The 26,970-nt window shown below is 48.5% G+C and overlaps 2 protein-coding genes and 1 pseudogene across 2 annotated transcripts; 1 reads left to right on the forward strand and 2 right to left on the reverse strand.

Annotated features, from left to right (window-relative positions):
* Positions 1-16,749: 16,749 nt before the first annotated feature.
* Positions 16,750-16,874, reverse strand: LOC142427197 (small nucleolar RNA U109; annotated as a pseudogene).
* Positions 16,875-17,150: 276 nt separating this feature from the next.
* LOC142425575 (cathepsin G-like) lies at positions 17,151-21,356 on the forward strand. Its single transcript, XM_075530843.1, has 5 exons — positions 17,151-17,369; positions 18,956-19,103; positions 19,531-19,666; positions 19,876-20,130; positions 20,910-21,356. The coding sequence occupies exons 1-5, from the start codon at positions 17,246-17,248 to the stop codon at positions 21,063-21,065; spliced, it is 819 nt and encodes a 272-aa protein (XP_075386958.1). The 5' UTR covers positions 17,151-17,245; the 3' UTR covers positions 21,066-21,356.
* A 2,308-nt stretch (positions 21,357-23,664) lies between these two features.
* Positions 23,665-26,493, reverse strand: CMA1 (chymase 1). Its single transcript, XM_075531311.1, has 5 exons — positions 26,436-26,493; positions 25,762-25,912; positions 24,686-24,821; positions 24,249-24,503; positions 23,665-23,892 (listed from the first exon to the last, which is right to left on the reverse strand). The coding sequence occupies exons 1-5, from the start codon at positions 26,491-26,493 to the stop codon at positions 23,746-23,748; spliced, it is 747 nt and encodes a 248-aa protein (XP_075387426.1). The 3' UTR covers positions 23,665-23,745.
* Between the last annotated feature and the right edge of the window lie 477 nt (positions 26,494-26,970).

A 26,970-nucleotide genomic window follows, 5' to 3' on the forward strand; every position in this document is an offset into this window, starting at 1 on the left:
GGCCCTGCTGAAACCCTGCGTCATACCCCCGAAGCATGATGTCATTGGGATGACCCCTCTGGTGGCAGGCTCTGCGGGAGCAGCGCTTCTCCCAGGGGTGTTGTGTCTTATGCGTATCGCTGGTTGCCGGTGAGCCTGCCTCCCTTCCTGACTCTTCAGTCATCCTCATGTAGTTCAGCTTTCCGCTTCAGTTGTTCAGCAGACAGAGTGAATATGTATGGTGATAGGATACAACCCTGCCACACTTGATTTTCAACCAGGCAGTATTCCCTTGTTCTGTTGGAATGGCTGCCTCTTGATCCACGTAAAGGTTCTGTGGGAGCACAAGGAAGTCTTTGGGAATTCCTATTCTTCTCGCGCCTGTCCATACTTTGTTATCCACAAACCACGGTCGGTTTCAAACTGCCGACCATGTGGATCAGAGCCCAAAACGTAACCAATACACCACCTGGGCTCCTCCATCAAGAATTAGGGGGAATAAATGAAGTAATATGTCAAATGCCTTACACATTATTTCAACAGAGTAATATGTACTCACTTCCCTGCTGCTCAATCCCCTGGAGTGGGATAATATCTCTGGCATTTAAATCCTACCACAAAAAAAAAACCCAGAAAGAAAAGCATGCCTATTACTCTTGGCTGTGACAGTTTCTCAGACTACCTGTTTCTGCTGACCTTGACCACTTCAATGACTACCGGCCTAACAGTTTATGAATGCTCCTCTATTGGGATTTAGCTGGTGTGTTTATCACTTGACTGCAGTTACGGGCTTGGAGGAGGAGAACCACAGGGATAAAGTGCCATTTACAGTCAATCATGTTAGGCTTACACACTATCCCCGTGGCTTTTCACTGCTGGTGCCAGCCTGGATCACATGGCTGAGACGGCATTTACCAGGCTTCGCTATCGCAAAGTTTCTCAAAGCGGACATCACTCTGCTTTGCGACACAGACTGCATGGCACGGATTCTTTTCGCTGTCAGTCTCCTGCTGGACCAAGCCTAGGGGAGCTCCCCGTTATGATAGTTACATAATCTCGTGCCAACTTGAGGCTACTAGAAGTGAAGGGATAGTGTAGCCTGTCTGGGCCTGGCCTTCTCATGAGGATTCTGGGAACTTCCTCTCTCCCTCCGTTAAGGCAGGAGTGTCTCTCTCTCTCTCTCTCTCTCTCTCTCTCTCTCTCTCTCTCTCTCTCTCTCTCTCTCTCTCTCTCTGCTAGACATTCCTGTTGGCAGGCCATATGGACCCACACTGATGGCAGTCAGAGCTCTGGAGATGAATCCACCCCATTGGCTCCACAGGCCTTTCCATCACCGGCCTGTGATCTTGCTGCATTCAGCAACATTCCCTGTGCTGTGTGAGTCTAACTGGACTAGTATCAGCCATATGGGCTACTATCAGACTTATGGACTGGATCTGGACGGGGCTGGGGTGCTTTCTCAATATGCAAATGTCCTTGTATATAGAGCTCTTCTCCATACCCATAGGTGTATCTCTGGATTTGTTTCTCTAGTTAACCCGGACTAACACACCCATGAATGAGGGTACCTCATTTGTGCCCTCTCTGTTAGCTTGGCTGTCCTGCCCTCTATCACTACCTCACCAACTCCAGCCACCTGCCGTGCCAGATGCAGTCTTTCAGCCTGTCCTGGGAGCACTGCCCGCTCCCTTCACCCCTCCAGCTAGGCATGACCATGACTAGCCGCTGGATTCTCTCATCTTTCTCTTTCCGGTCAATGACTATTGAGCCCCAGATTTTGTTCTGAAGTGTGAGATAAGAGCAGCTCTTTCTAAATATTTCAAATATCTGAATCTATGATGGTAGGAAGATGAGAAAGGGGACTATCATTTTGCGTATTCAGGCGTGTCTGCCTCTACAGCCTGGCCAGGCCGCCCAGCCTCTGTGTCACCCCAGAGGGCAGATCCCTCCCCTACACTCCTTACCACATTTTCCTCTAACCCTAGATTCTCTGTCTGCTTCAGCAGACTGTCATCCACGGATCTCATCTTTCTAAGCCTAACTTGCTAGATAATTGTGATCGTGATTACAACCCATTGGGACAAAAGAGCCAGAGAAGTAGAACATTCTTAACTCGATCACGAAACTGCTCTGCCTTTTGCGGTTCCAGGAGCTCTACTGGCAGTTACCACAGCCCCTGCCACCTTCGCTTCCGTGTCCTGAGTCTTGCCCTCTGTTTGGATTCAGCAGGTGTGCATACAAATGTGGGAGCAGCATAATTCTCTCCCAAACTAAGTGAGGAGACTTCAACACGCCTACCTGTCTGATGACACCCAGCCTGTGCCCAGGCCTGTGAAATCACGGAGCCTGCCTCCCGCCATGCCCTGCAGATACTGTCTCCAAGGAGGAAGGTTCCATTGGGTCTGACGTGGGCAGCCTTCCTGGAAAGACGCAGCCATGCCTGCTCCTGTTGGCATTTCTCAGGCCCTGCACACTGGAGCAGATCAGCGCCCACCCCCCCACCCCCCATCCCTGGAGCCTGAGCCCCTCTCCTAAGTGGAATTCCCTGTACTCCAGCCCCTGTACCTACTGCTAGTCGGGAATTTCTTTAAGCCTAACCCACATCCTTCCTGGACCGAAGCTTCCTCTCCCAAACCCAGACCAATCAAATGATGTTCAATAGACAATAAGCAAAGAGGGCAAGAAGGAAGGAAGGGTGCAGAGTGCTCCCTGGCTTCTCCGCTCATACCTGTCACCTGGAAAGTAGGTGGTGCTTGGGAAGACACTTGAAGGAGGATATGACAAGAAGTCATTCAAACGGCTCACTCGGTGCTAGGAAAGGGCACTCAAACACACAGGGTGGCAACAGTGGGGACTAAGCTGTTCCTCTCTGCCTTTTCTTGTTCTGGGCCTCACTCAAAATTGGAGGCTTTTTGTGTCACTTGATAAATAGGTCAAAGTAGAACACCCAAGTGAGGGATATGTTTCCTCCAAAATCCGAAGAGGCCCACTAGGCGTTGTGCCTCTTTTTTTAGTTGTTGGGGGCCCTAAATGCAATAGCTTATCCTTAAATTTAGTAGGAATATCTCGACATGTCCCATACCACTGGACCCCTAGAAATTATACTGATGTGGAGGGTACCTGAATTTTCTTTTGGTTAATTTCCCAACCCCTTGTATGCAGATATTGTACCAATGAATCTAGAGTCTTTGATACATCCTCCTTAGTGGGTCCAATCAGCATAATGTCATCAATATAATGGACCAGTGTGACATTTTATGGAATAGACAGGTGGTCAAGATCCCTTCAGACTAAATTATGGCACAGGGCAGAAGAGCTGATGTACCCCTGGGGGAGAGCTGTGAAAGTATATCGTTGCCCCTGCCAGGTGAAGGCAAACTGCTTCTGGTGGTCCTTTGAGATTGGTGTTGAGAAGAAGGCATTAGCCAGATCAATGGCTGCATACCAAGTACCAGGAGAAGTATTAATTTGCTCAAGCAATGTAATCACATCTGGGACAGCAGCTGCAATTGGATTCCCCACCTGGTTAATTACGATAATCCACTGCCATTCTCCAGGATCCATCTGTCTTCTTTACAGGCCAAATAGGTGAGTTAAACGGGGATGTGGTAGGAATCACCACCCCTGCATCTTTCAAGTCTTTGTTGGTGGCACTGATCTCTGCAATCCCTCCAGGAATGCAGTACTGCTTTTGGTTTACTATTTTCCTAGGCAATGGCAGTTCTAATGGTGTCCACTTGGCCTTTCCTACCATGATAGCCCTTATTCCACATTTCAGGAATCCAATATGGGGGTTTTGCCAGTTGCTAAGTATGTCTATTCCAGTGATGCATTCTGGAACTGGGGATATAATCACAGGATGGGTCCGGGGGCCCAGTGGACCCACAGTGAGGCAGGCATACCTGAGCTAAAACTCCATTGACAACTTGACCTCCAGAAGCCTGCACTCTGATTGGTGGGTCTTCGAAACATTTTTGGTCTCCTGGAATTAGTGTCAGTTCTGAGCCAGTGTCCAGTAATCCCCAAAAAGTTTGATTATTTCCTTTCCCCCAATGAACAGTCACTCTGTGAAAGGCTGCAGGTCCCTGTGGGGAAGGCTAGAAGAAAGACTAACAGTATAAACCTTCAGTGATGTAGCAGGATCCTCCTTCAAAGGGACCCGGCCTTCCCCTCATTCAAGGGGTTGTGGGTCTGTAAACTGGCTCAGGTCTGGGAATTGATTGAGAGATCCTGACTCTCTATTCTGCTGTTCACTTGATCTACCATTCTGTATAGATCATGTAAATATTTAGTAGGTTTCCCATCTATTTCATTCCTAGGGACACTGTTGCTAAGTAGCCAATGCCATAATTCCACACGAAACAGGTTGCTTTAATTACCCTGGAAATCTTGTTGTCTATTATAACCACGCCCACCCTGTCTGTGTTGATTCAGTGCTGACACCTGCCCTCTACCATCACGGGAACCAATCAGCCCCATTGTGCGCAAATGTAGGAGTTCACTTAGGGAAGTGCCCACTGTTAACCCTGGTGAACACAAAATAGCAATTTCAGGAGTCTTAAGAGATACTGGGGCCCACTTCACAAACTTGTTCCTTATGGTTGTGGTAAAGGGTATGTCCTCAGGACATCCCCTTTTTGGGTCTGTGGGAATATCCCAATAGATCCATTCCAACATACCAATTTCTCTAAGCTTTTGGATGCCTTCCTCTACAGTGTACCAAGGTAGGTCAGGTACTTCAAGTTGGTCTAATCTAGGCCATCTGGCAGTCCATGCTTCATTGAACCAACCAAATAAAGACTTAGATCTTTTTTAGCCTGTCTCACAGAGACATTGAAAGAAGAGTCTGTGCTTAGGGGTCCCATATTCAGAAACTCAGACCGGTCTAATATTACATTTCGTGCACCAGTATCCCACACCCTGAGTAACCATTCCCAGGGGTATTCTCCAGGCATCTGCTTGTACGTATTTGAAAACTCGAGATCTTTGTGAGTATAGCGCACTTCTTCTTGGGTAATCATCTCAACCTCACCTTTAGGAGCTTTCTGAGCCTTAATTTTTGTTACGGGTCTAGCGGAAATAATGGGTGGTGAGGGTGTTTCCCGGGTGCTCTCCACAATATTTTGTAAGGCATCTTACTCAGGCAATACTACCAATGCGGCCCCATGTGGCATTTCAGCATGAACGGTTTGGCTAATCTGCTCAGGTGTATAAATAAATCATTGTTTTATTGATAGTGAATTAATACCTTCAGCTGGGAGGGGTGAATCTATTGACTGGGGTGGGTCAATTGTTTCTAGGAGCTCAATATTCTCCCATTCTGGATCATCAGCCCATATGTTCCCATCCCATGTTTCAGGGTCCCAACTTTTCCCGATCGATGCCCTCACTTTGGTATCAGACACTGCTCTATATCTGCAATTCAGCTGATGTTGTAATTCAGCCACTCACATAATGAGACTCTGGAGCTGGTTCTCAGCAATGTCAGCTCTATTACTAGAGGAGAGAAGGCTCTCCTTTGTAGCACAGATGGAAGCTTTCAAATCCGTTACTCTGCACCTGAGGTGCGTTTTGAGGCTCTGAGACCATCCCTCTCCTTACTCACACTTTCCATTGTAAAAAGGAGCAGCCAACCAGCTTCCCTGTACTTCTCATCCTGACAAAACTCCCGGAAAATATCAAAGATACGATCACTCAGAGGCTCTCCTCTAACCAGCACCTCATCTATCGGTAGTGATACTGTAGATATTAGCTTTGCTATTTCACACCATGGATTCGTAAGAGTAACAGACTTACCCATGCTTTGGGGTGTAGAAGTAGCATTATTAGTGCTGTTAAGACTAATCAGGCTGGAGAGCCAATTTAAGAAGCCGATATTTATGATTTTATTTCTCTAGAAGCACTCCTGGTACCAAAATGTGTTAGACAGGGTTCTCTAGAGAAACAAAACCAGAATGCTAATAATTTTATATATTTATACAGATAAATATATAACAGAAATAAACAGGTAATTAAATTATAAAGCAGTACAAATGGATCAGGACAACTTACTCCTGCAAGACAGTTGTGAGACACTGGCAGTCCTTCAAGTCTTGAGGGCCGCCGGGTAGTCCTCTGTAGAGCAATTCAGGCTATCCGGGCACAGGCAGCAAACAGCAAGGCAGGTCACCAACAGTCAGCCAGATGACAGGGTCCAACAGTCCCCAGCTCAAGAGATGTAAATTCCAATGGTGTGGCGAAGCAGGTCTTGTAGAAACCTCAAATTACAGCGACACAGTCCACGGGCAGTGTAGCTTGCAAATTGAGGCACAGAACAAGCAAGGCAGCCGCACACTGGTCTGATGATCAAAGAGCAAGAGACAAGAAAGGCGAGGCTTGCCGAGCAATTTCTCTCTCCGCCCTTCAATTAATCCCACATGTGTTTATCGGCCAGGTTGACACAATCAACTACCTACCTCAGCCCCATTGCAGAAACGCCACGGAGATCTGAGTGGGAGGCTGGAAGAAGAAGACCGGCTGGCTTGCAGGTCGGTTTTCCACACCTTCCTAGACAGTCTCCATGGAGAGAGATAGCCAGCTAGGTCTGGGGTATGGAAAGAGCCCTGTCTTCAATCTGAGGGTTTGGCTCCCAGAATCCAGGCCCTGGTCTTTCTCTCCTTGGGTGGCTAGTGATAGGGGGGTAACGTGCAGGACAGGGGACATCACTCATTTGTACCAGCTGGATTGACAGAGTGTCCTTGAAGATTCAAGAGACAGACTTGGTCCAAACCAAGGACGAGTCCAGAGACCCCAGGACCAGTCCAGAGACCCCAGGAATTCAGAGCGGATCCAATCTCACAAACATGGGTCCCTACTAACCTATCTCGCCTCTGAAGTGTGGAGTGGGGCTGTTGGGGAGCTCAGTCCTTCCCCTATCCGGGGACCCCTGTGTGTATAAGAACATGACCCAATGTATTGTTTTCCTTTGCATTCCTGATGGCACAAGACACTCCCAGGAGTCTTCATCAGGGTCTACCAGGCTTGCATTAAAAGGACAATGGCAGCCCTGGCAGCAGCTACCAGACTGAGCTTCCTCTGACCCACCATCCTCTTTAGGCCTGAGGCAAGAATTCCAGGAGGCTCGGGATCTCAGGTCATAGTAAAGGAATCTCTAGAGCAGTGGTTCTCAACCTTCCTCATGCCGCAACCCTGTAATACAGTTCCTCCTGGGGTGGTGACCCCTCCCCAACCATAAAATTATTTTCATTGCTACTTCATAACTGTAATTTTGCTACTGTTATGAATCAGACGACCCCTGTGAAAGGATCACTTGACTCCCAAAGGGGTCGCGACCCACAGGTTGAGAACCACTGCTCTAGAGCTAAGTGACATGCTATTTAGTCATTGAATCACTTTCCTAGGTAGCAACCCTGCTCTAATTCTCTGAGTTTTGCCTCCTCCTCCCTAAACCCCACGCTGCCTCCTGAGTCTGAAAATCCGTTTTAAAAAGAGCAATTATCTCTCTCCCAAAAGATGAGTTTTTCTGGTCGTTTGGAATTTACCTGGTGTCACCTATCCTCAACAACCTGGCAGAGAACAGAGCAGGGCAGTTCCTCCAGAGACTCAAGACATTATGGGCCCAGACCTCTGTGCCCAGTTGGGATAAACGTCCCCAACAACCAAGGCAGGCTGTAATTTGGGAGGCTGAGCTGCTACCAAAAGGCACCCCAGCCTCACTCAGTTTCCAGTGCCCTGCCCTGGGCTCAGCACTGAGCTCACTCAGCCTCTTTCCTCCGCTGCTGAGCTTCCTGCACCAGCCCATCTGAGTCTGCGCAGCCACTGGAGCGCCCCCCCCCCCCTTACCCTGTGCTGAGCCAGCACTGCTGTCCATTCCCTCCTGACACAGTTGCCAATGAATGCCCTGTGTGGATTCTCCACCCTTACTTGTCCCAGTAAGACCTGGCCTGCCAGCCCACCTGATGCCTATTGAGGAGCCTGCTCAGACTTTGCCCACTATCCCCTCAGGGCTCAGCCCTGAGCAGGCTCAGCCTCCTGCAGCCTTTCTGGGCCGCCCGGCCCAGACTCCCCCTGCTGGCAACCTGGGTAACGGCAGCCTTTGAGGCAGATGGTTCCGAGGCTGATGGATGTACCACTGTGTCAGTCAATCACCCAATTTTACAGGAGTCCCTTCTGGTTTGTGGCGATCCCACCTGTATCAGGGTAGAACTGTGCCTCCTAGTATTTCAATGGCTGAGTTTTTGGAAGTCAATTCCAGACCTTTCTTCAGAGGTGCCTCTGGAATTTCCAACTTGGGGGGCCTGAGCATGCTAATCATCTAAATGTGCCACTCTGGGCCTCGGTTGGGGGGTTCATGAAAAGTGCCATGCCCTTGAATGTCTCTGGAACCTTTTTTAAAATTAGCGCCGCTTTCCCTGCTATACAAAAACCATTCATAAAACAAAAGGCTACCAAGTAAGGACGCAATTACCATTCACATAGATGGGAATATTTTGTTAGCATTCCTGGACGCCACCTCCCGCAGGCCGCCAAAAAGAAAAAAAAAAGGTACCAAATCACACTAAATGGCACAGTAAACCTCAAGTACCACCGATGTTGAGTGTTCGCAGACACGGTCAAAGCTACGGCTGCGTGAAGGTCGGGGGGGGGGGGGGCGGGGGAGGAGGGGAGGCCGCCGCGCTCCAGATGCTGGAGTTCGGGAGCACGGAGTCTCCACCGGCCAGCTCGAAAGAAATGCCAAATGTGAGCTTTGTATTGTGCCATCTTGCCGTGACAGTGAAAAACGTTTCAGATTTCTTTCCGTTGGCGAAGACAAGCACTGATGCACATCTACGGTGTGTTAGAAGCTTAGGAATATTGGTGTCCTGGGGAGAGATTTTTTTTCTCATCTACGGTTCACAAGAACATGATCGTTCGTATACTCCAAGGGCTCTTCGTTTTAATAGGTTATTCTCAAACATAGTAATGCACTTGGAGGTGTTCTAGCCTACACTGCTCAAGTCTCATTGTCTCCGTCTCCCTGGGCATCAGAACAATGAAGCCTGATGTGGGATGGGCATACAAAAACTTTTGAGACATGGAAGAAACCCACAAAACAACGCTTTGTTGTTTTCACAGGGAAGACTGTTCACCAGGTACCGTTCAGATGCAAACCGGTTGCAGGTTAGTCTGCATGACAGTGCACTGTCTGCTTATGCACACAGGCGTGTTTACCTTCTAGGTTTGTCTTCCTTTATAGAGGCCTCTTTTTCTAATTTCTAAAATCCATACATGCCATCAGTTCTTTTGTGGGCACTTAGAGCAATCGGATGAAAGCTGACATTTTTTTCCACTTGAAAAAATTTCAGTATTACTAATTTTGTAATTATTAACATCACTTTGTTAAAAAAATATGCCACGGGGAGGGAAAAAAGACCTAAAACCAAATATCATTGAGTAGATGATGACTCATCGTGACCCCATAGAGATTTTCCAAAGCTGAGAAGTTATGAGAACTGACAGCTTCGTCTTTCTGGAGAGATGGTGAGTTTGAACCACCAACCTTGCGATTAGCAGCCCAAAACTGACCGGACAACACCTCTGCGGCTCCTTAGAAAAAGGTAGGTGTGGATAAATTGGCAGATGGGTTCGTTAAGATAACCTTAATTACCCTAAGAGATAAATTGCAAAGTTTCTGTGACTAGCAAAGAAAGCGAGGGGTGGCACCAATACGTGCTTGATGACTAGGCCAAAAGTCGACGGTTCGAATTCCCCCAGAGGCATCTCCAAAAACAAGCCTGGCGATCTGCTTTTGAAATATCACGGTGAGGATTCCACAGAGTAGTTCTCCTCTGCCGTCGATTTGGGCCCAAGAGACGGCGCCATGATAAACAGAGAAAAGACTGGGTTGTCAAAGATTTCATTTGGCTTGGATCCATGTTAGTGCTTATGGAAGCAACCGTCAAGAAATCAAATGGCATCCCGCACCGGGCAAGTCTGCAGACCGAGACCACTGTAAGGTGTTGAACAAGCAGGGGTGTCGCTTTGAGAACCGGAGCTCCTGCCCCTGGCCGTGGTGTTCTCACCATGTGGGAGTTGGACAGCGACTGAGGAACCGCGCAGAATAACTGATGCATTTGAATGAGCGTGTTGAAGGTATCGCGGATCACCAAAATAATACTAATAATGATAATAATCTCTATTGGAAGAAGCACAGCCATTCAGCATGTTCCTTATAAGCGAGGTTGGCAAGACTTGGTCTCACCTACTCTGTACCCGTCGTTAGGCGAGGCCAGCCCCTGGCACAGGGCACCATGCTCGGTAGAGAGGAGGGTCAGTGGGAAAGAGGAAGTCCCTGAAGGACATGGATTGACACCATTGAGACAATGGTCTCAATCAGAATCATCCCTGTGAGGATGGCATTGGGCCAGCGAGTGTTCTGTTCTGTTCTACAAAAGGTCACACTATGAGTCGGAACCGACGACACAGCTCAGAAGCACTTCCATAGCAACTAACAACAACAAAACAGTAGAAGCGTATTTCCTTCTCAAAAATCAGTCCAAATGAGGCTTCCTGAGGAACAGGGCCTCCTTTTATTCCCAAACCATTTCATCATGATTGACCATGTAACTTACAGTCCAAACGGAGATACTTAGCAGTACAAGGATGGCTTTCTAGAGTCCAGGCAATTCGGCATGGGAGTGTCTGCAGGCCAGGAGAGCCTTCAGGTTCATCCACTCCCATCTGTTGAGACACTCACATAGTCACATACCACTTCAACTGACTCTGGGCAATGGAGCTCACCAACCAGGTCCCCCCGGAAGAGAAGGAGCTATTTTGCTAAACTGCTAGTGCATCTCTACCGCCGTGTTTAACATATGCTGGTTATGAGGATGTTGACTCCAAATTACTTTTTTCTGTTTATATAACAAATGCATCTCTAACACATCCATAACAGGGAAATAAGAACAGAGTGCAAGTGTTCTCTGATGATTGCTTTTTTACAGAATGAGGATCGAATTACCATATACACTTGTGTATAAGCCACGTTTTTCAGCACATTTTTATGCTGGAAAAGCCCCCTTCGGCTTACACTCAAGGGAGGGTCTCAGGTGCAGCTAAGGTTTTTGCAGTACTTTTTAAATTATTGTTGATACTATATTGTTTTTGTTGACCCTCTTTTCCACTTACAGAGCTAGTTTACTGTTTTTCTTTGAAATAAAAATTCAAAAATATCTAACCAACTGATGCCTCAATTCATGTAATTTTATTGGTATCTATTTTTATTTTGAAATTTACTGCATTTCCCACTTTAGGCTTATACTCGAGTCAATAACTTTTCCCAGTTTTGTGGTAAAATTAGGTGCCTTGGCTGATAATTGGGTCGTATATACTCAAGTATATACAGTATATATGGTTTTGCAGTCTACTTTTTTCCACTCACTGAATATCAGATGATGAAAAATGGATTCCAATGGGCCTCTTACTATCCTGATGTGAAGATTTTATTTATATCCCAATAAATTTCCTATAGGAAATCATGAGCCTCAGGACCCTCTCAAGAATTCAGTCCTTTGTCGCCTATTTAGCACCCTTCCCTGCAGAGACAACAACCAAGGCAAGCTCCTGGCAAGAACTGGACTGGCTGCCTGTAGACACGGTAGCGGAAAAAGCATTAGCTCCCAGCTCTGACCCCTGGGAGGCAGACTCGTGTCTTGACTTCTTGACTTGCAGAGTCAAGAATCAAAACCCACAAGCTCGTCATAGAAACATCCCAAGAAACTTCTAAAATGGCTTTCTAAGACTGACATTAAGGCAGCCTGAGGAGCCCTGGTGTAGTAGTGGATTGTGTGTTGTGTTGCTAACCACAAAATGAGCAGTTCAAAACCACCAGCTGCTCCCTAGGAGAGCAAAGAGGCTTTCTTCTCCTGTCATGAATTACAGCCTCGTAAACCCAGAGGGGCAGTTCTACTCTATCCAATAGGGTCGCTATGATTCAGACCAGACTCGATGGCAGCAGGTTTTTAGTTTAGAGGCGTGTGTCATTTTAATGAAAAATAATCCTTAGGTATGGGGATGCTGTCTCTAGATTTGTATTTCTTCCTGACAGGTCCCCCAAGGGACAGTCCGTAACCACGTTAATGACTGCCCCAGGTCCCATTTCCCATCAACCTTTAGGGGGCCCAGGGAGGTCATAGGAAACATCCTACCTTAATGTTCCAACTTCCCATAAGTAATTGGAAAATAAATAAATAAAGCATAAATGACAGATATGTAATAAGATAGTCAAAAGTGCACGGGTGCCCACTCTCATGCTTTTTTCATCATAATTTCTCATTACTCTCATAATTAAAGCTTTGGTCTGTTTCTTGGTCAAGGTACCTTTTTTGTGTGTGCTGATTCATCTTTGGTTTCGTGCATGCTGTTTTAATTTAAAATAATTAGTAGATGTAGTTATAGTAATTGCCTCCAGGTTTGCATGTGCTTCTAAAAGGACCCTCACGGGTCAGTCCAGCACCACATTCACGCAAGTTGGGTCGTTGAGATTCCGTGAAAAGTTCAGGTGATCCAAACCTCCCATGTAATGACCTCCAAGGACTGAGTACAGATGGTTTGTGTCTCAGCTTCTTTTAGGGTAAGTCTCAATCAGACATGCTTGATATGCAATGAGGTATCTTTGTCTCAATTAGATCTCTTTGGATTCTATAGCCCTCATCATATACGGTCATCAAAGCAGAACTCCGAGTGTTATAAGCTCAGGAAATCCTCTCCTCAGAACAGAAGTAATTTTCACGCTTATTTTCTGACCTGAGATCCCACTATTCTTTTTAATTTTCCTTTAATTTGTTCTCTTATTATTATTCCTTTAATTGGTATTCCTCTCATTGTGACCTGGTATTTGTTCCTGCCTTTAACAGTTATTTCAGGTTCTAAGATTTTCAGATACCTTTTACAACTTCGATTTTGGTTATTTTTAGGGAGAAGATAGGCCTAAAATCCTAAATCGCAGTCAATTAAAACCAGAATTCCCTAATGAAAATGTTATAATCCGTTAACTTTAACATAAATCATTAAAATTAAATCAGAGGCTAAAGCAAAAATAAAGCTATTGTGGTTTCTCCTTTTCCCTCCTTTTTTTCTGCATATTTTATTTCCAGATGAGTAATAAAATTCTATAAGGTTGAAATCTTAAAGCAGATACTAGAGAAGAGATTAAACTCTTAGCAACTCTGAAATTAAATGAAAAACTATATATTTGTATATGAGGTGAGGGTCCTTAACTTTCATGATATTTTCAAATTGACCTGTCACATCATGATATTTTCAAATTGACCTGTCCAATTTAAAAAATGAGAATTGCATTGATCTCGAATGTTGCTATTTTCACACACAAAAGTAACCAGAGGATAATACTTTTGTTAGTGTGCGTGTACACACCCTTCTTTAAGTGCATGTAGCAGCTAACTGCGCTACCCTGTTGGTAGGGGATGTTGAGTCAGCGCCAACTCACAGGGCCCAGTGGACAACAGAACAACATACCGACTGGGCCTGCACCGTCCTCACAATTGCTACTGTCTGGGCTCATCATGGCAGCAACAGTATCAGTCCACCCCACTGAGGGTCTTCCTCTTTTCACAGACCATCTGCTTTACCAAACACTGGTCTCTCCAGATAAAATGGCCACAGTATGGTAGACAAAGTCTTGGCATCCTCACTTTTAAGGACTGTTCTAGCTGTGCTTCCTCCCAGATGGATTTGTTTGGTCTGCTATCCGTAGTTTCAATATTCTTGGCCAACGTTATAATGCAAATGCATCCATTCATCTCTGGAATTCATGATTCAATAGCCAGCTTTCACATGCATAGGTGGTGATTGAAAATCTCATGGCTTCGTCCAGGCCCAGCTTAATCCTCAAAGCAGCATCTTTGCTCTGAAATGCTTTAAAGAGATCTTGCGTAACAGATTTGCACAATGTAATATGCCATTTCATTTCTTGACTGCTGCTTCTTTGAGCATTGATTATAGAGCCAAGTGACGTGAAATTGCTGATAGCTTCCATCTTTTCTTGATTTATTGTGTTGTTTATTGGTCCAGTGAGGATGTGTGTTTTCTTTACAGAGTTGGGATCCATGCTGAAGGCTGCACTCCTTCACCTCCATCAGCAAGTGTTTCTCGTCCGGCAGCCAAGATTGTGTTGTCGACATGTCCTAGGTGGTTCATGAGACTTCCTTGCTTGCTTCCTGTAATCCATCTTCTCAGATGATTTATTCAGCATACAGATGGAGTGTGACAGAAGGATACAGCGCTGACACACGCCTTTCTTGGTTCTCAGCCACTCGGCATCTCCTTGTTCTAGTCCCTTTGTCTGTGTTCAGGTGCCACATGAACAAGATTGAATGCCCATCCTTGTCGATGCTGTCCATCTGTATCATGACCAATATAGTTATCAGCCACCATCGTCAATAAAATGCAAGCAAGCATCTTCCCAATTGTCAGCAATGATAACCCTCATTCCGTATTCGCTTCTGAATCTGGCCTGCACCCTGGCAGCTCCTTGTCAGTGTACTGCAGCGGCCACTGTTGAGTTCCCTACGGCAGCATTTCACATGCCCGGGAGATTGTGAGATCATTCCCACATTCGGGTCAGTCACCTTTCTTTGGAACAGGCCTAACTATGGATCTCTCCAGTTAGTTGACCGGGTAACATCTTCTGAATTTCTTGACATTCGGCCTTGTCAAGTAGTGAGGAATGAGTGCTCCCAGGGCCGTGTCAGTTATTTAAACCCAGCCAATTGGTAGGCCAATTCTGGGACCCTTGTTTTTCGCTAAATGCCTCCATTGCCATTTGGATTTCTTCCTTCAGAACCACTGGTTCCTAATCATAAGCTACCTCTTGAAACTTTGGAACATGGATCAGTCCTTGATATCGTGTCTCTGTGCATTCCTTCCGTGAGTTAATGTTTCCTATGGCAGCTCATGTTTTTCCTGTATATTCCTCCCACACTGCAACGCCAGGCCTGACTTTTTGTCTTCAGTTCTTTCTGTTTGAGATACGCTGAGTGGGTGCGTCCCCTCTGCTTTCCTAACTCCAGGTCTTTGCACTTTTCATTATAACACTCTGTATTCTTGAGCTTCCCTTTGAAACTTTCTGCTCAGCTTTTTTACTTCATTTCTTCCACTCGTTTTACCTACTCTATATTCAAGAGCTCAGCACTCACCTGTCAGCCTGCTGACTCGTGGGAGCTGGGGGTGCTGTCATGGTGGACGCTGCACCGCCAGTATTTCAAATATCAGCAGGGTTGCCTATGGTGAGCAGGTTTCAGAAGACGGGAGCTGTCCACGTCTCAGAGACGAGGTGCTGAGACCCTTGGAAATCGCAGCAGAACAATGTCACCTATCATGCTGGAAGATGAGACCCTCAGGTGAAAAGCCACTGAAAACCTGCCTGGGGACGTTCCGCTTACTCATAATAGAGTTGACCGTAGTGGTGAGGATGGAGTAAACCTCTGGAAGCTGCATTTGCCGCGGGGACACACGTCATAATGTGAAGACGCGGCCGTGGATACCCATTAATGATCAGAACGCTGAGCGTGTGAAGCGTGAACCTAGGAAAACTGGAAGTCATTAAAAATCAAATGGAACACATACAGATTGATATGTTGGGCATTATGTAACTGAAACGAACAGGGATCGGCCGTTTTAGGGCAGACAATCCCATGATTTACTCTGCCAGCCATGACAAATATAAGCGGAATGGCATCACATCCATCTTCAAGAAGGACAGTTCAAGGTCTGTCTTGAAGTACAGTGCTGTCTCTGTTAAGGCAATATCCATTCACCGACAGGGAAGTCCACTGCACGCAGCAATTGTGCTAATTTACGCACCAACCACTAACGCCAGGGACGGAGAGACTGAAGGTCAGTGCCAAGTGCGGCAGTCTGAGACTGATCAAGCATGCGGCCGAGATGCGTTGATAACGCTCGGCACTTGGAGTGAGACGTTGGGAACAATGAAGAAGGAACAAGCGTCAGAAAACATGGCCTTGGTGATGGAAACAACGCTGGAGTTTATAAGGCAGCGTTTTGCAAGACCAAGGACTCCTTCCTTGCAAATATGTTTTCAGCAACATAAATAGCAACTGTATCTGTAGGAATTGATGGTGGAGGAGCTCAATACCATCAGCCAGAACAAAGCCAGAAAGTCCAGGCTAAAGCTTAGGAAAATTAAAATAAGTCCAGAGTCAAAATGATCCTGCCTGAATGAAGAGGACATCGCCAGGTGAGATGTGACACATTGAATGCTAATGACCAAAGACATGGTGAATTGTGGGGTGACATCAAGAACATCACTTTTGAAGGAATCAAGGGTCATTAGAAAAAGCAAGAGAGAAAGAAAACACCAAATTGAATGTCAGAATCACTCTGAAACTCGCTCTTGAGTGGAGGCCAGGGAACACAAAAGGAAAGCAGACATCTTTGACCGTGTTTCTAGGAACGTTTGTCAAGCTTCAAGGAACCTAAGAAAGCAATGTTCACTGTCCCAGCCTTACTTCTAGGGTCCCCCCTCCCCAGCTGACAGCCCCTCCATTCACTCAGGGAACAGAGCCACTTATATCTGCCTTGAAATGTTCTAGGAAACAGAGGGAGCACCTAACGTCTCAGAAAGGTAACCTGGGGCCAAAGTTTGAAGACGGGAATATTTCTTCGGCCTTTCCAGCCAGCCCGTTTTCCACCACCCTTCCCCAACACTTAGAAAATATAAACATGCAACCCAGGAGCTTTTGTTTATCCCCCGTGTGTAGGAGAAACATGCTACTCCTCACCTCTACTGTAAGGCTGGCCGCCTGAGAGCTCCTTTATTAATGCAGCATGTTACGGCTATCATCCTGCTCCTGAAGGAGCAGCCCAGGATCTTGGAATCAGTTAGTAACCCCTAAAATTCCAAAGGACTAGAGCTCTGATCCCAGAGAGCTGGGCATTGGAGTCCGAAAGCAACCTCTGGTTCCCATGCATTGTTGGGAGTATTATTAGACTTCATGGGCTGAAGGTGCTGGGACAAGGTACTGAAACTCTTTCCCCTAGTTGCCCTGGGTTCCTGTTTCAGCCTTTACGGCTGACTCACCAGCTGTGTGGGAGGTTGGGGTGTTTGCTGGGATTGCTCTCTCTGTATCCAGATCACTGGCAGTTGACGGGGAACCGTTTGGGCAGCCTGGGGTGATGAAACCCATCACCCCGACAGGAGAATGGGACTGTGAGTTGTCTGTCCCCCCTCCCCTTCCTTCCTCTCCCTATGAGAGGGACTCACAGCCAGGCAGGAGGAAACACACGCGGCAAGGGATCAAGCAACCATCCTGGGAAGATGCGGCTGCTCTTTCTCCTGTTGGCCCTTTTTCTCCCTGCTGGGGCTGGAGCAGGTGAGTGACCACGGACACCCCCAAGGCCTAACGCCCTTCTTACTGTTTCCAGGCAGCTCTGATCACATCCTCAGCTCCATCCTGGCCTCGTTTCGTTCCAGGAGCTTTCTAAAGCCGAAAGCTGAATAGAACATTGAGGGGCTAGAGAGAAAACTTTTCCCTACAGCAGTGGTTCTCAACCTGGGGGTCGCGACCCCTTTGGGGGTCGAATGACCCTTTCACAGGGGTTTCCTGATTCATAACAGTAGCAAAATTACAGCAATGAAGTAGCAACGGAAATAATTGTATGGTTTGGGGGGGGGGGTCACTACCACATAAGGAACTGTACGAAAGGATCATGGCATGAGGAAGGTTGAGAACCACTGTCCTAGAGGGTCAAGCGTGTTTTCTCCCTCGCTTGGATCATGCCCTTGTCATCAGAAAATAGTCATTTTCTAGACGGTCAAGAGATTCTGGGGAAAGGAACAAATCTAGAAATGAGAAGCAATGTACATAATCGTTTCTCCAGTCCCAGGAAACCGCGCTCCCTTGTGGCGTGCGGCACAGTGGGAGGGATCTCTGTGTGGACGGGAAAACAGAGTTGCTTCTAGTGATTTTCTGCTCTTTTCTAGTCTAAGTCTACCAGGACATTAGCCCAAGACCCTTGTCCTCCCACATTCGCTTACGTCTCAGGACAAAAACCCTTACTCTTTCGGTATAAAAACACCATTCTTCCACCTCCCACCTCCCTGCATTCCAGGCCTTTGGTCACATCATCCTCCAGATACTGGCGAGTGCCAGGGGTGGAGGCAAACTCAGAGCACAGGAGCCCTGGGCTTCCCTGTTCCACTCCCTCCTACTCTGCCCGACCGTCACTAAACACTCTATGGCTGTCAGCACCATCGGCTCTGGATCCGACTTGCCTGGCTCTGAATCTGCCTGTACCCCATCCTAACTGTAGCCTTAACCGGTTATTTGAATTCACAGTTCCTCCGTTTCTTTACCTATAAACCGGGGGGATAGTAGGAGCTCCTCTGAGTTCCTCGGGGGGTTGAGTTGCTGTACTCACATGGTCAATGCTACATAAACGTGCTGGATGGGTTCAACCTGGAAACCCACGTGTAACAGTCAGGTGCACTCATATCCAGCGCTTCATAAATGAATCCTGTTCTGGCCATGAACTGTGTCTGTCAATAGGCAGATTCAGAAGGATTCAGATGGGGGAACTCCCTGAGGAAGAGGCTGCCGATAGAGCCCACTCTCCAGGCCTCGGGCTTCCCCCTGAGAGCAGAGCTCGTGCCCTCTGGCGTCTTTGTCAGGGACGAGTCTGCCCTGTTGTCGAGGCGAGGGAGCAAGTCAAAGATGAATCTCCCTTCAAGGCAGCAACGCTCCTACAGAACCCTGCAGTCTTCTCCCCAGGCCTAATGACCTGCAGACCCCCCAAATCCAGGTCCTGTCCTTCTTCCCCCCACATCCTCTCTTCTACCCCCTCCATCTCCCAGCCTTGCTGGAACCCCCCTCTTCCCACCCCACCCCACCCACACCAGGTGGTGCCACGCTGTCGGGCTCCCCGAGCACAGAGACCCAGGCCGAACCCTTTCCTGCAGGAGAAATCATCGGAGGCCGAGAGGCCAGGCCCCACTCGCACCCCTACATGGCGTTTCTCCAGATCCAGTCTCAGGACGGTGCTAGTATTTGTGGGGGGTTCCTGGTACGAGAAGACTTTATACTGACAGCAGCTCACTGTTCAGGCAGGTGAGACCCTGGGGGATTTCTAACGCAGCTGGTAACCTGGGGCCCCAATGAGCTCCTGATCGGGCCCACCTGAAAACGAGGCTGTGCAAGTAAAGAGGGTTAAAAAGGAGACCTAGAAAGTTGGGGGAGCGGGGGGGAGGGGGGGGGCGGCGAGAACACAGGTGTGTATCAGCAGCATTTCTGCGGAGAAACGGAGCCGCAAATCTAAAGTAATAGGACATGGAAGCAAAAAGCATGGCTGGCTCAGTTCAAGTCACGGTGCCCCTGTCATGCCGCGTGTGGGGGTGCTGGCAAGCAGAGGCACCAGCAGCTCTGTCCTGTGGCTCCTCCAGGTGTCCTACCTGCCCTGGCTGTCTACCTGCCTGGCAGAGCCGGAGGATCATAGCTCCTGTGCCATGCCTAACCTCTAGGCCTCTTTTCTTGGCAGCTCCATTAATGCCATCTTGGGGGCCCACAACATCAAGAGGTCAGAGAGGACCCAGCAGCGAATTCCTGTGGGCAGAATCATCCCTCACCCCAATTATAACCCCCAGACCCAGTTGAATGACATCATGTTGCTGAAGGTACCACTGGCCGGAGAGCCACGCGGGTCTCCCACCCTCAGCAGACCCCTCTTAGTGACGCAGCTCCCCTGGGTCCGGAAATCCATGGAGGAGGAATCGGGGCATCGCCCAAGGTGGGGACGTGGGTGTGAAGTGGACTTCAAACCAGCAGGCCCTGAGGGCTTGCCTGGGGTCCCAGCTAGCAGGAGTCTCTGCGTTCTTCCTGACAGCTGGGAAACCGAACACAGCGGAATTGCTTCGTGAGCCCCGTGGCTCTGCCTCGCTCCCAGACCAGGCTGCAGCCCGGCACCGTGTGCACCGCAGCCGGGTGGGGCCGGGTCAACTTGAACCAGAAGACCAGCATCCTCCAGGATGTTCAACTGCAAGTTCAAACGGACCAGGAGTGCCACAACCGCTTCAGACAGTACCGTAGCCTGATGCAGATTTGTGTGGGGAGCCCAAGGGAAAGGAAGTCTGTCTTCCTGGTAAGTCTCCAGAAATCTGTCCACACAAACCTGGGAAGGAGGGGCCTGGGCAGAACTGGGAGAGTGGGAACAGATTACAGCCCCTGTCCTAATCTAAGGCAGTGGTTCTCAATCTTCCTAATGTCGTGACCCTTTGATACAGTAATGATTTTCATTGCTACTTCATAATTGTAATTTTGCTACTGTTATGGATCACAATGTAAATATCTGATAGGCAGGATGGATTATTTTCATTGTTACAAACATTTATTTGCCAGTGAAATTTTGCCTTGAAGCATGATGGAGCACAGGTAACAGTCTTCACGCCGGGTACTCGTAGGTGGGTATCTGCATGTGGGCGGACCCTCCTGGAGACGGCTAGAGGAGCGGTGTCTCAGTTCCTGTGTTTTCCAAGGGTCGTAGGAGACCCCTGTGAAAGGGTCCCTGTGAGGACCGCTGGTCTAAGGGGTGAAGCAGAACGGGCGAGCGAGGGGCTCCTGGGGACTGGGAACTGGGGAGGAGGGGGAGGGCAGGAGTTTTCCAAGGATAAGTGAAAGCGCCTTGCCTTGCTCCGGGCCACAGGCAGGAAGCAGTCCACAGTGCCATGTGACTTTGGTTGGAACGAGAGGCATCAGCGGAGCGAAGCAACGCTGCAGGCACATCGCGCTAGGGCATCCTCTCCGCCAACAGTTCCAGGAACCGCTGGGCCTCATCTTAGTGGAAGACTTCGGGTCACGTTGAGGGGCAGGCCTGGAGAGGGGGGGCGGTCTGGCTTAGTCCCCTCCCCTCTGTGCCCACAGGGGGACTCTGGGGGACCCCTCGTCTGCAACAACGTGGCCCAGGGCATCGTGTCCTATGGAAATCCGAATGCAAGGCCTCCAGCAGTCTTCACCAAGATCGGAAACTTCTTGCCTTGGATAAGGTCAACAATGAGACGCTTCAAACAGGAGGAGTAAATCGAGACCCTTTCTGCTGACCCTTCTTCTCTGGGGTGGGAAGGGGCAGGGAGGGTGCCAGAACTTTAATAAACGTCCAGCTGGACAGTCAACCTAACCCACCGATGGCCAATTCATTGGACGTTGTTCGGCCACAAAGGTGCATTAGGGCTCGGTTCCCATTCCAACTGTCTCCGGCTTTCTGCTCTGCCATCTCTCCCAACACCTCTGCTCGGGTATTAAAATGTCACTGCTTCTCAGTTATTTGAGATGTCACCTTTATCGTGTATTAAAGTGCACCTTTGATGTAATTCTGCCCCAATGGCCTGTGTGTACCTCTATACATCAGTGGTATGTGTGTTTTATTAAAGTACGCTTTAATATCTAATAGCGGGAAGTCACTGGGAGGGCTGATAAAGCCCATGGCTCGGGAGAGATATGTCCATTCATCATTCTTTAAAATGCTGGGAAGCAGCAAACACAAAAACCTGAGGAGAACGGATGACCTGGAGGAAGTGAGAATCTTGTCCTGATATTTGATTCCCAATATCTGGTGGGTTCGTTTCTCCTGGAAGGGGGGTGGGGAATGCCATAAAGTCAATTCCAACTTACAACCATTAGAACTGTATCTGGGAGTTCAGGTGGGAGTAGAAAGCCTCATCTTTCTCCCTTGGAGCGGCTGGTGGTTTCAAACTACTGACCTTGTGGTGGCAGCCCAACATATAACCCATGATGTCCCCAGAGCTCTTCTCCTGGGTAAGGGCCCTATTTAGGACTAGCCCTAAAGTGGTTGGATCACGAAGAACTGGCTACCTAGGGCTTCAGAGGCTATGGGTCTTTATGGGAACAGACAGCTTCATCTCCTGAGGAGTGACTAGTTAGTTTGAACGGTTGACCTCGTGGTTAGCAGTTCATTGATTACCTGACAGCCCCACCAGTGTAAACACTTACAGACATACGCACACAATAATAAATATTATATGTGATAAAAAATACTTAAGTGATATAAATTTTGTCAAATTCACTTACTTTTATTTTTATTATAATACCATATAATTTAACTTAGCATAGCTTCATAATGGGTCCTAATATTTTGAAAAACAATCTTTCTTCATCATTAAACATTTTCAAAATTTCCAGAGTTAATCTTGTATTAAAATTTTTTTGTATGGACTTTAGAATTAGCTTCCGTGCCTCTCCCTTACACAACATGTTAGTATTTTTATCGATAACATATTAAATTTCTAGATTTTGCTAAGTTTATTGTATCTTCCTATCCATAGGAGAACAATGGGGCTTTCTACTCCCATAAAGATTTACAGTCCCCCTTCTCCCCCCCCGCCCCTAAAAAAAAAAAAGAGTGACCACCTCAGAAATTCACAGGGGCAGTTCTACCCTGTCCTATAGGGTTGCTATGAATCAGCCCTGACTCGATGGCTGTGAGTTGAGTTCTTAACCAACAATACAAAATGGCTGCCATTTGGTTCCAATTGTTTTGTGTCCCTTGGAGAGATGCTTTAAAGTTGTCTTTTCCCCGTGACTTTCCCTCCCACCTCTTAGAACCTTCAAAGTCTGTTTCTTCTGGTGTGAAAACCTGGTCTGAATTCTTCCTTGGCACCAGTGGACGGTCAAGGAGATGGCCTGACACAGGGAATGTAACAGCACTTGTGAGAAAGGCTCAGGACAGGGCTGTGTTTCATTCTGTGTGCATAGGGTCGCTATGGGTTACAACCAACTCCATAGCACCTAATGGCAACAACTGGGAATGGTCCCGTTGGTCAAAGAGATGCACTGTACCCCGGGAAGTGGTGTGATCAGCATCCGGTTCCTGTCGGTCTGCCCTTGCCCTGTCTTGCTTTGTCTGGTGCAGTGATGGCAAGAGCCGTGAAGGTTCTACGTTGCTACCTCCTGCTAGTTCTACTTCCCTTTATGGCTTGGTTTGCGATACTGTCGGCTGCTCTTATCTCCCCTTGGTATCCGTTTTGCAGCCCCGAGTGAGAAGCCGTCTTCTCTGTACCACATAGTCAAAGCTCCACCCAGGCTCGACCTTGTCTTAGTTAGGTGCACTGTGTCAGAGGCCCCGTGTGGTACCAACTATCTTTTCTAGATCCTGTGTGTGAAAAGAATGACTGTCACCCCAAAGGGACAAATGTCCATGCGTGCAGACCTTTTTTGCTTGTACAGCTAGTAGGGAGCTGGAAGGATTGCTAGTCAACCTCCTACATTTTGTTTGCCATTCAAGAAGTGCTTAGTGTTACTGAGAATGAGTAAAGATACGACAGAATTGGAGCAGGGTGGGTGATGAAGGCAAAGAAAGACCTGGTGCAATTACTTTACTAAAATAGCCCGTCCTCCTCCTTCTCTGTTTCCCTTGTGTCTTTCTGTCCCTCGTCCTCTGTCACCTGCAGACGTTCGCACACCCCCACACGCATAGAACCCTTCCAAATCGTCCGGTCCTCCTGGGCTAGGAGTCAGCTTGCTCTGTTCAGAGCGAGAGGAGATGCACACTCCAATCTGGAAGCAGGTCTTTATTGAAGCTCAGGGAGAGTTCTGTAACAGGAAACTTCTTGAGACTCAGGGATTTGTGGCAGTGGCGCCTCGGGCACCAGAGGCAGGTCGGGCTTGCAGGGCACATGGAGCATGGAGCTGGGCTCAGGTCCCGGTCTGGCGTGCTGCTCTGGCTGGCCCTGCGCGAGCAGGGTTACTGCTCCTGCTTCAGCACCTCATTGATCCAAGACCGGTAAGCAGAGATGCGAGTGAACACAGCGGGGGGCTTGGCATTCCACTTCCCATAGGAGACAATGCCATGGGCCACCCCGGCACACAGAAGAGGGCCCCCAGAGTCTCCCTGTTTGGGGAGACAGAACAGAAAGCGAGTTAAGCAAGGCCACCAGTCCTGCCTGTGCGAGCCAACTCCTAGCACAAGCAGATCGCGTCCTTCCCAAGGACAAGCTCTAGGCCTTGTTCATGTTGCTCACCTCCCCTTTGCTCCGGGATGGCAGAGCTAAGGCCGTACTAGACTGTGGGGGGCAGGGGGTGGGAGAATCTGCTCAGGGAACTTCCTAGTTTCCGCAGTCCTGCAACCCCTACCACTAGTTGACAGACTTCTGACACCACCTCCTCCCAAAAGAACGATGCTCGCCACCCCACTCCACCCCCCACCCCCCAGCGATTTGTGGGCAAGAACTCAAGTGTGACAACTACCTTAAAGGCAGATTTTCTCTTCCTGGGATTGCCCACACACAGCTGGGAGTTGTGGTCAAAATGCGAATAGTGCTCGCAGGCCTGGGGATCCATGAGTCTCTGCTTCACCTCTTGCAGGGTGTCCGAGGCAGGTTTGTTCACACCTGTCATCCCCCAGCCGGCCACCCGGCACATTCTCCCAGGGGGGACAAAGTTGGGTTCCGATGGGAGCGGCAGTGTGCCCACGGCCAGGGTCAGCTTGGCTTTCTCCTCTAACTGTGAAGGGAAGTGGAGCCTGTCAGCACCAGCCACGGGTCAGTTGGATGCCATGTGGAAGGAGCAAGGCAAATATCTGCCTGGCGGAGTGCGAATGGGCCAGGAAGGGCTGCCCTGAAGGGAAGTCGGGGAAGGAACAGTAATGGGACAGATAACAGAGAAGGGAAAGATGGGTGTTTTACCTTCAGCAGCATGATGTCATTGTGAATGGTGAAGTGATTGTAATTGGGATGCGGAATTTGCTTGACGACCTTGAACGTCTGCCAAGTGTCCTCTTCCTTCTGTACGTTGTGGGCTCCGAGGGTGACGGTAATAGTTCTGCGGGGAGGAAGGAAGAAGGCCCAGGAGAACCGGTTTCCTCCTGCGATGGGCCCATTTTAAGAAAACGGGGGTGCAGTATCTCACCAGGTCTCGACCCAGGACTTTAGCTGGGGCCATTTGTGGTATTCTGGGGGATCAGATTTTACTCGGGAAACATAGAACCTTCCAGAACACTCAAGAATTTCTGCAGAAGACACAGGTCTTCGGAGTTGCTGGGGACTGAGCCGATCTTAGAGTCCTGGAGATATCGTGGTCACCGCTTGTCTGCCAACTAGAGGGTTGGCATTTTAAACCTCCAGCGGCTTCACGGAATAAAGAGGTGGCCGACCACTCGGTAAAGATTACAGCCTCGGGAACCACAGAGGGGGGTCTGTCTCTGGAGTTTACTTTCTACTCTGCCCTCCAGGGTCGCTAGGCATGAGGCGGGAACACTGAGGCTGGTGTTTCGTTTTTTCTGGGGTAGGTCAGGGAGGAACAACCAGGACAGGGTTAGCATTTCGTAATGCAAGGAACCCTCGATCGCGGTCATCCCCCTGATGCCGGGCTATCGAAAGAATGAGCAAAGTGATGAGATACTGGGTGAGCCTGGCTCTCTGGCTCTCATAAATAGGGTGGGCTCCGGTCCCTAAGAACAAATTCCCAGGGCTCTTTACAAGTAGAGAGAAAGTGGCCCAGTGAACCAGGGTCCCCAAAAGTGAGTGGCATATCTCTATACTGGGGAAGGGGTAAAGGAGAGCTACTCTTGCAGGATAAGGTAACCTTGACCTGCACTCACAGTGACCATGGCTCAGGGCATCTCTACAAGGACAAGGCTAACTTCTTCAAGTGTAACTTTTGCTGTCCTAAGAGTTTACCCAATCTAGGGGCTCCTCCTCATGGGTGTCTCCTTTCCGACCAGTTCTCCCACTTGGAGATCGGTGAGACCCTGTCTTCTCACCTTCCTGCACAGTGAGCAGCGGTCAGCACAAAGTTTCGGCGTATCAAGAAGCCACCACAATTTCCTACGTGGCCGTGGGGAGTGACAATCTCCAGGTGAGCCATGTAGGGGCGGGAGTGGGGCTTGGACTCATGGCCCCTGATGATCTCTCCTGAAACAGAGAACCCAAGACAGGCAACGTACTTGGTCGAGAAAAGGCACAAGTTGGGTCTAAGTTGAGTGGGGCCGCCCTTGAATCTCATCCTCACTCTGTTTTCTACACGCTTCCCCCTTGCATGTCTCTGGTGTCTGTTTTTTCGGCAGTGGTCCTCAGGCCTTCTTGCAGGATGCAACTACTACCCCTGTCTTGGATGTCTTTGAGGCATCTCCTCTCCCAGACCCCCATTCTGTGCCACTGAGCAGGAGATGCCCTCCAGGTTCATGTCCTGGCTTCTCCTGTGGGATCACAGAGCCATCACACCACAAGATCATGAGTCATTCGTCTCACTTACATTGGCTTTTCCCAAACCCACTTCTCATACGTGAGGAGCACCATCGCCTCTACAGAACAGCTCAGCCTATCTCAAGGGGAGACTTCACTCTGAGACTGCTTATGAGTAAGCTATCCTGAAATCAAGATCCTTTCGGTTAAGGGCTCATCCTCCAGCTGCCAGAGAAGAACCCCCAAGACTCACCAGCTTCAGCTGTGGGCCACAGGAGAAATGCCACCAGGGGAAGGAAGTGAAGAGGCATCTTCTCAGCACAGCCACCGGGGGCAGGTGCTGCTTTTGTTTTCCAGCCTTGGGTTTTATAGCTCTGGGCAAGGGAGGGAGGAGCAGGACTGTGGGCCACAGGAACTGCCTGGTCACGTTTTTCTTCTCTTGTTCTAAGTTGGCGAACTTTCTGAAGAGAAATTCTTCCAGAATTGCCATCTGTTCTGCCAGAGGTTACACCGGGGCTTGAATTCCCCGATTCTGGCTTTAAGGAATGAGTACCGAAATAAAATATCCCACTGTGGGGGAGACGACCAGGCCTTTTACAGTTAGGGCGGCTCATTAAAAGCCCACCAGAAACATGGGGTATGATATGGGGCAGGAGAGGAAAGAGCGTGATGGATATACATTTCATGGCTGCAGTCTAAAGTAAGATATGGACCCAATACACATACGCAGGTATGGATGAGCATATCATCACAAATATACAAAGAAATCCGTATTTCAGAAGGTAATA

The sequence above is a fragment of the Tenrec ecaudatus genome, chromosome 14 (genome assembly GCF_050624435.1).
Source record: "Tenrec ecaudatus isolate mTenEca1 chromosome 14, mTenEca1.hap1, whole genome shotgun sequence".
NCBI classification, from domain to species: Eukaryota; Metazoa; Chordata; class Mammalia; order Afrosoricida; family Tenrecidae; genus Tenrec; species Tenrec ecaudatus.

Excerpts from the sequence above, each read along its gene's own strand:
- LOC142425575 (XM_075530843.1), top strand. The coding sequence starts at position 17,246 with ATGAGAGGGACTCACAGCCAGGCAGGAGGAAACACACGCGGCAAGGGA. Across the intron at positions 17,370-18,955 it reads CCCTGCTGGGGCTGGAGCAG|GAGAAATCATCGGAGGCCGA; the intron begins GTGAGTGACCAC and ends CCTTTCCTGCAG. Across the intron at positions 20,131-20,909 it reads AAAGGAAGTCTGTCTTCCTG|GGGGACTCTGGGGGACCCCT; the intron begins GTAAGTCTCCAG and ends CTGTGCCCACAG.
- CMA1 (XM_075531311.1), bottom strand. The coding sequence starts at position 26,493 with ATGCCTCTTCACTTCCTTCCCCTGGTGGCATTTCTCCTGTGGCCCACA. Across the intron at positions 25,913-26,435 it reads GTGGCCCACAGCTGAAGCTG|GAGAGATCATCAGGGGCCAT; the intron begins GTGAGTCTTGGG and ends TCTCTGTTTCAG. Across the intron at positions 23,893-24,248 it reads AGAGAAAATCTGCCTTTAAG|GGAGACTCTGGGGGCCCTCT; the intron begins GTAGTTGTCACA and ends CTCCCCAAACAG.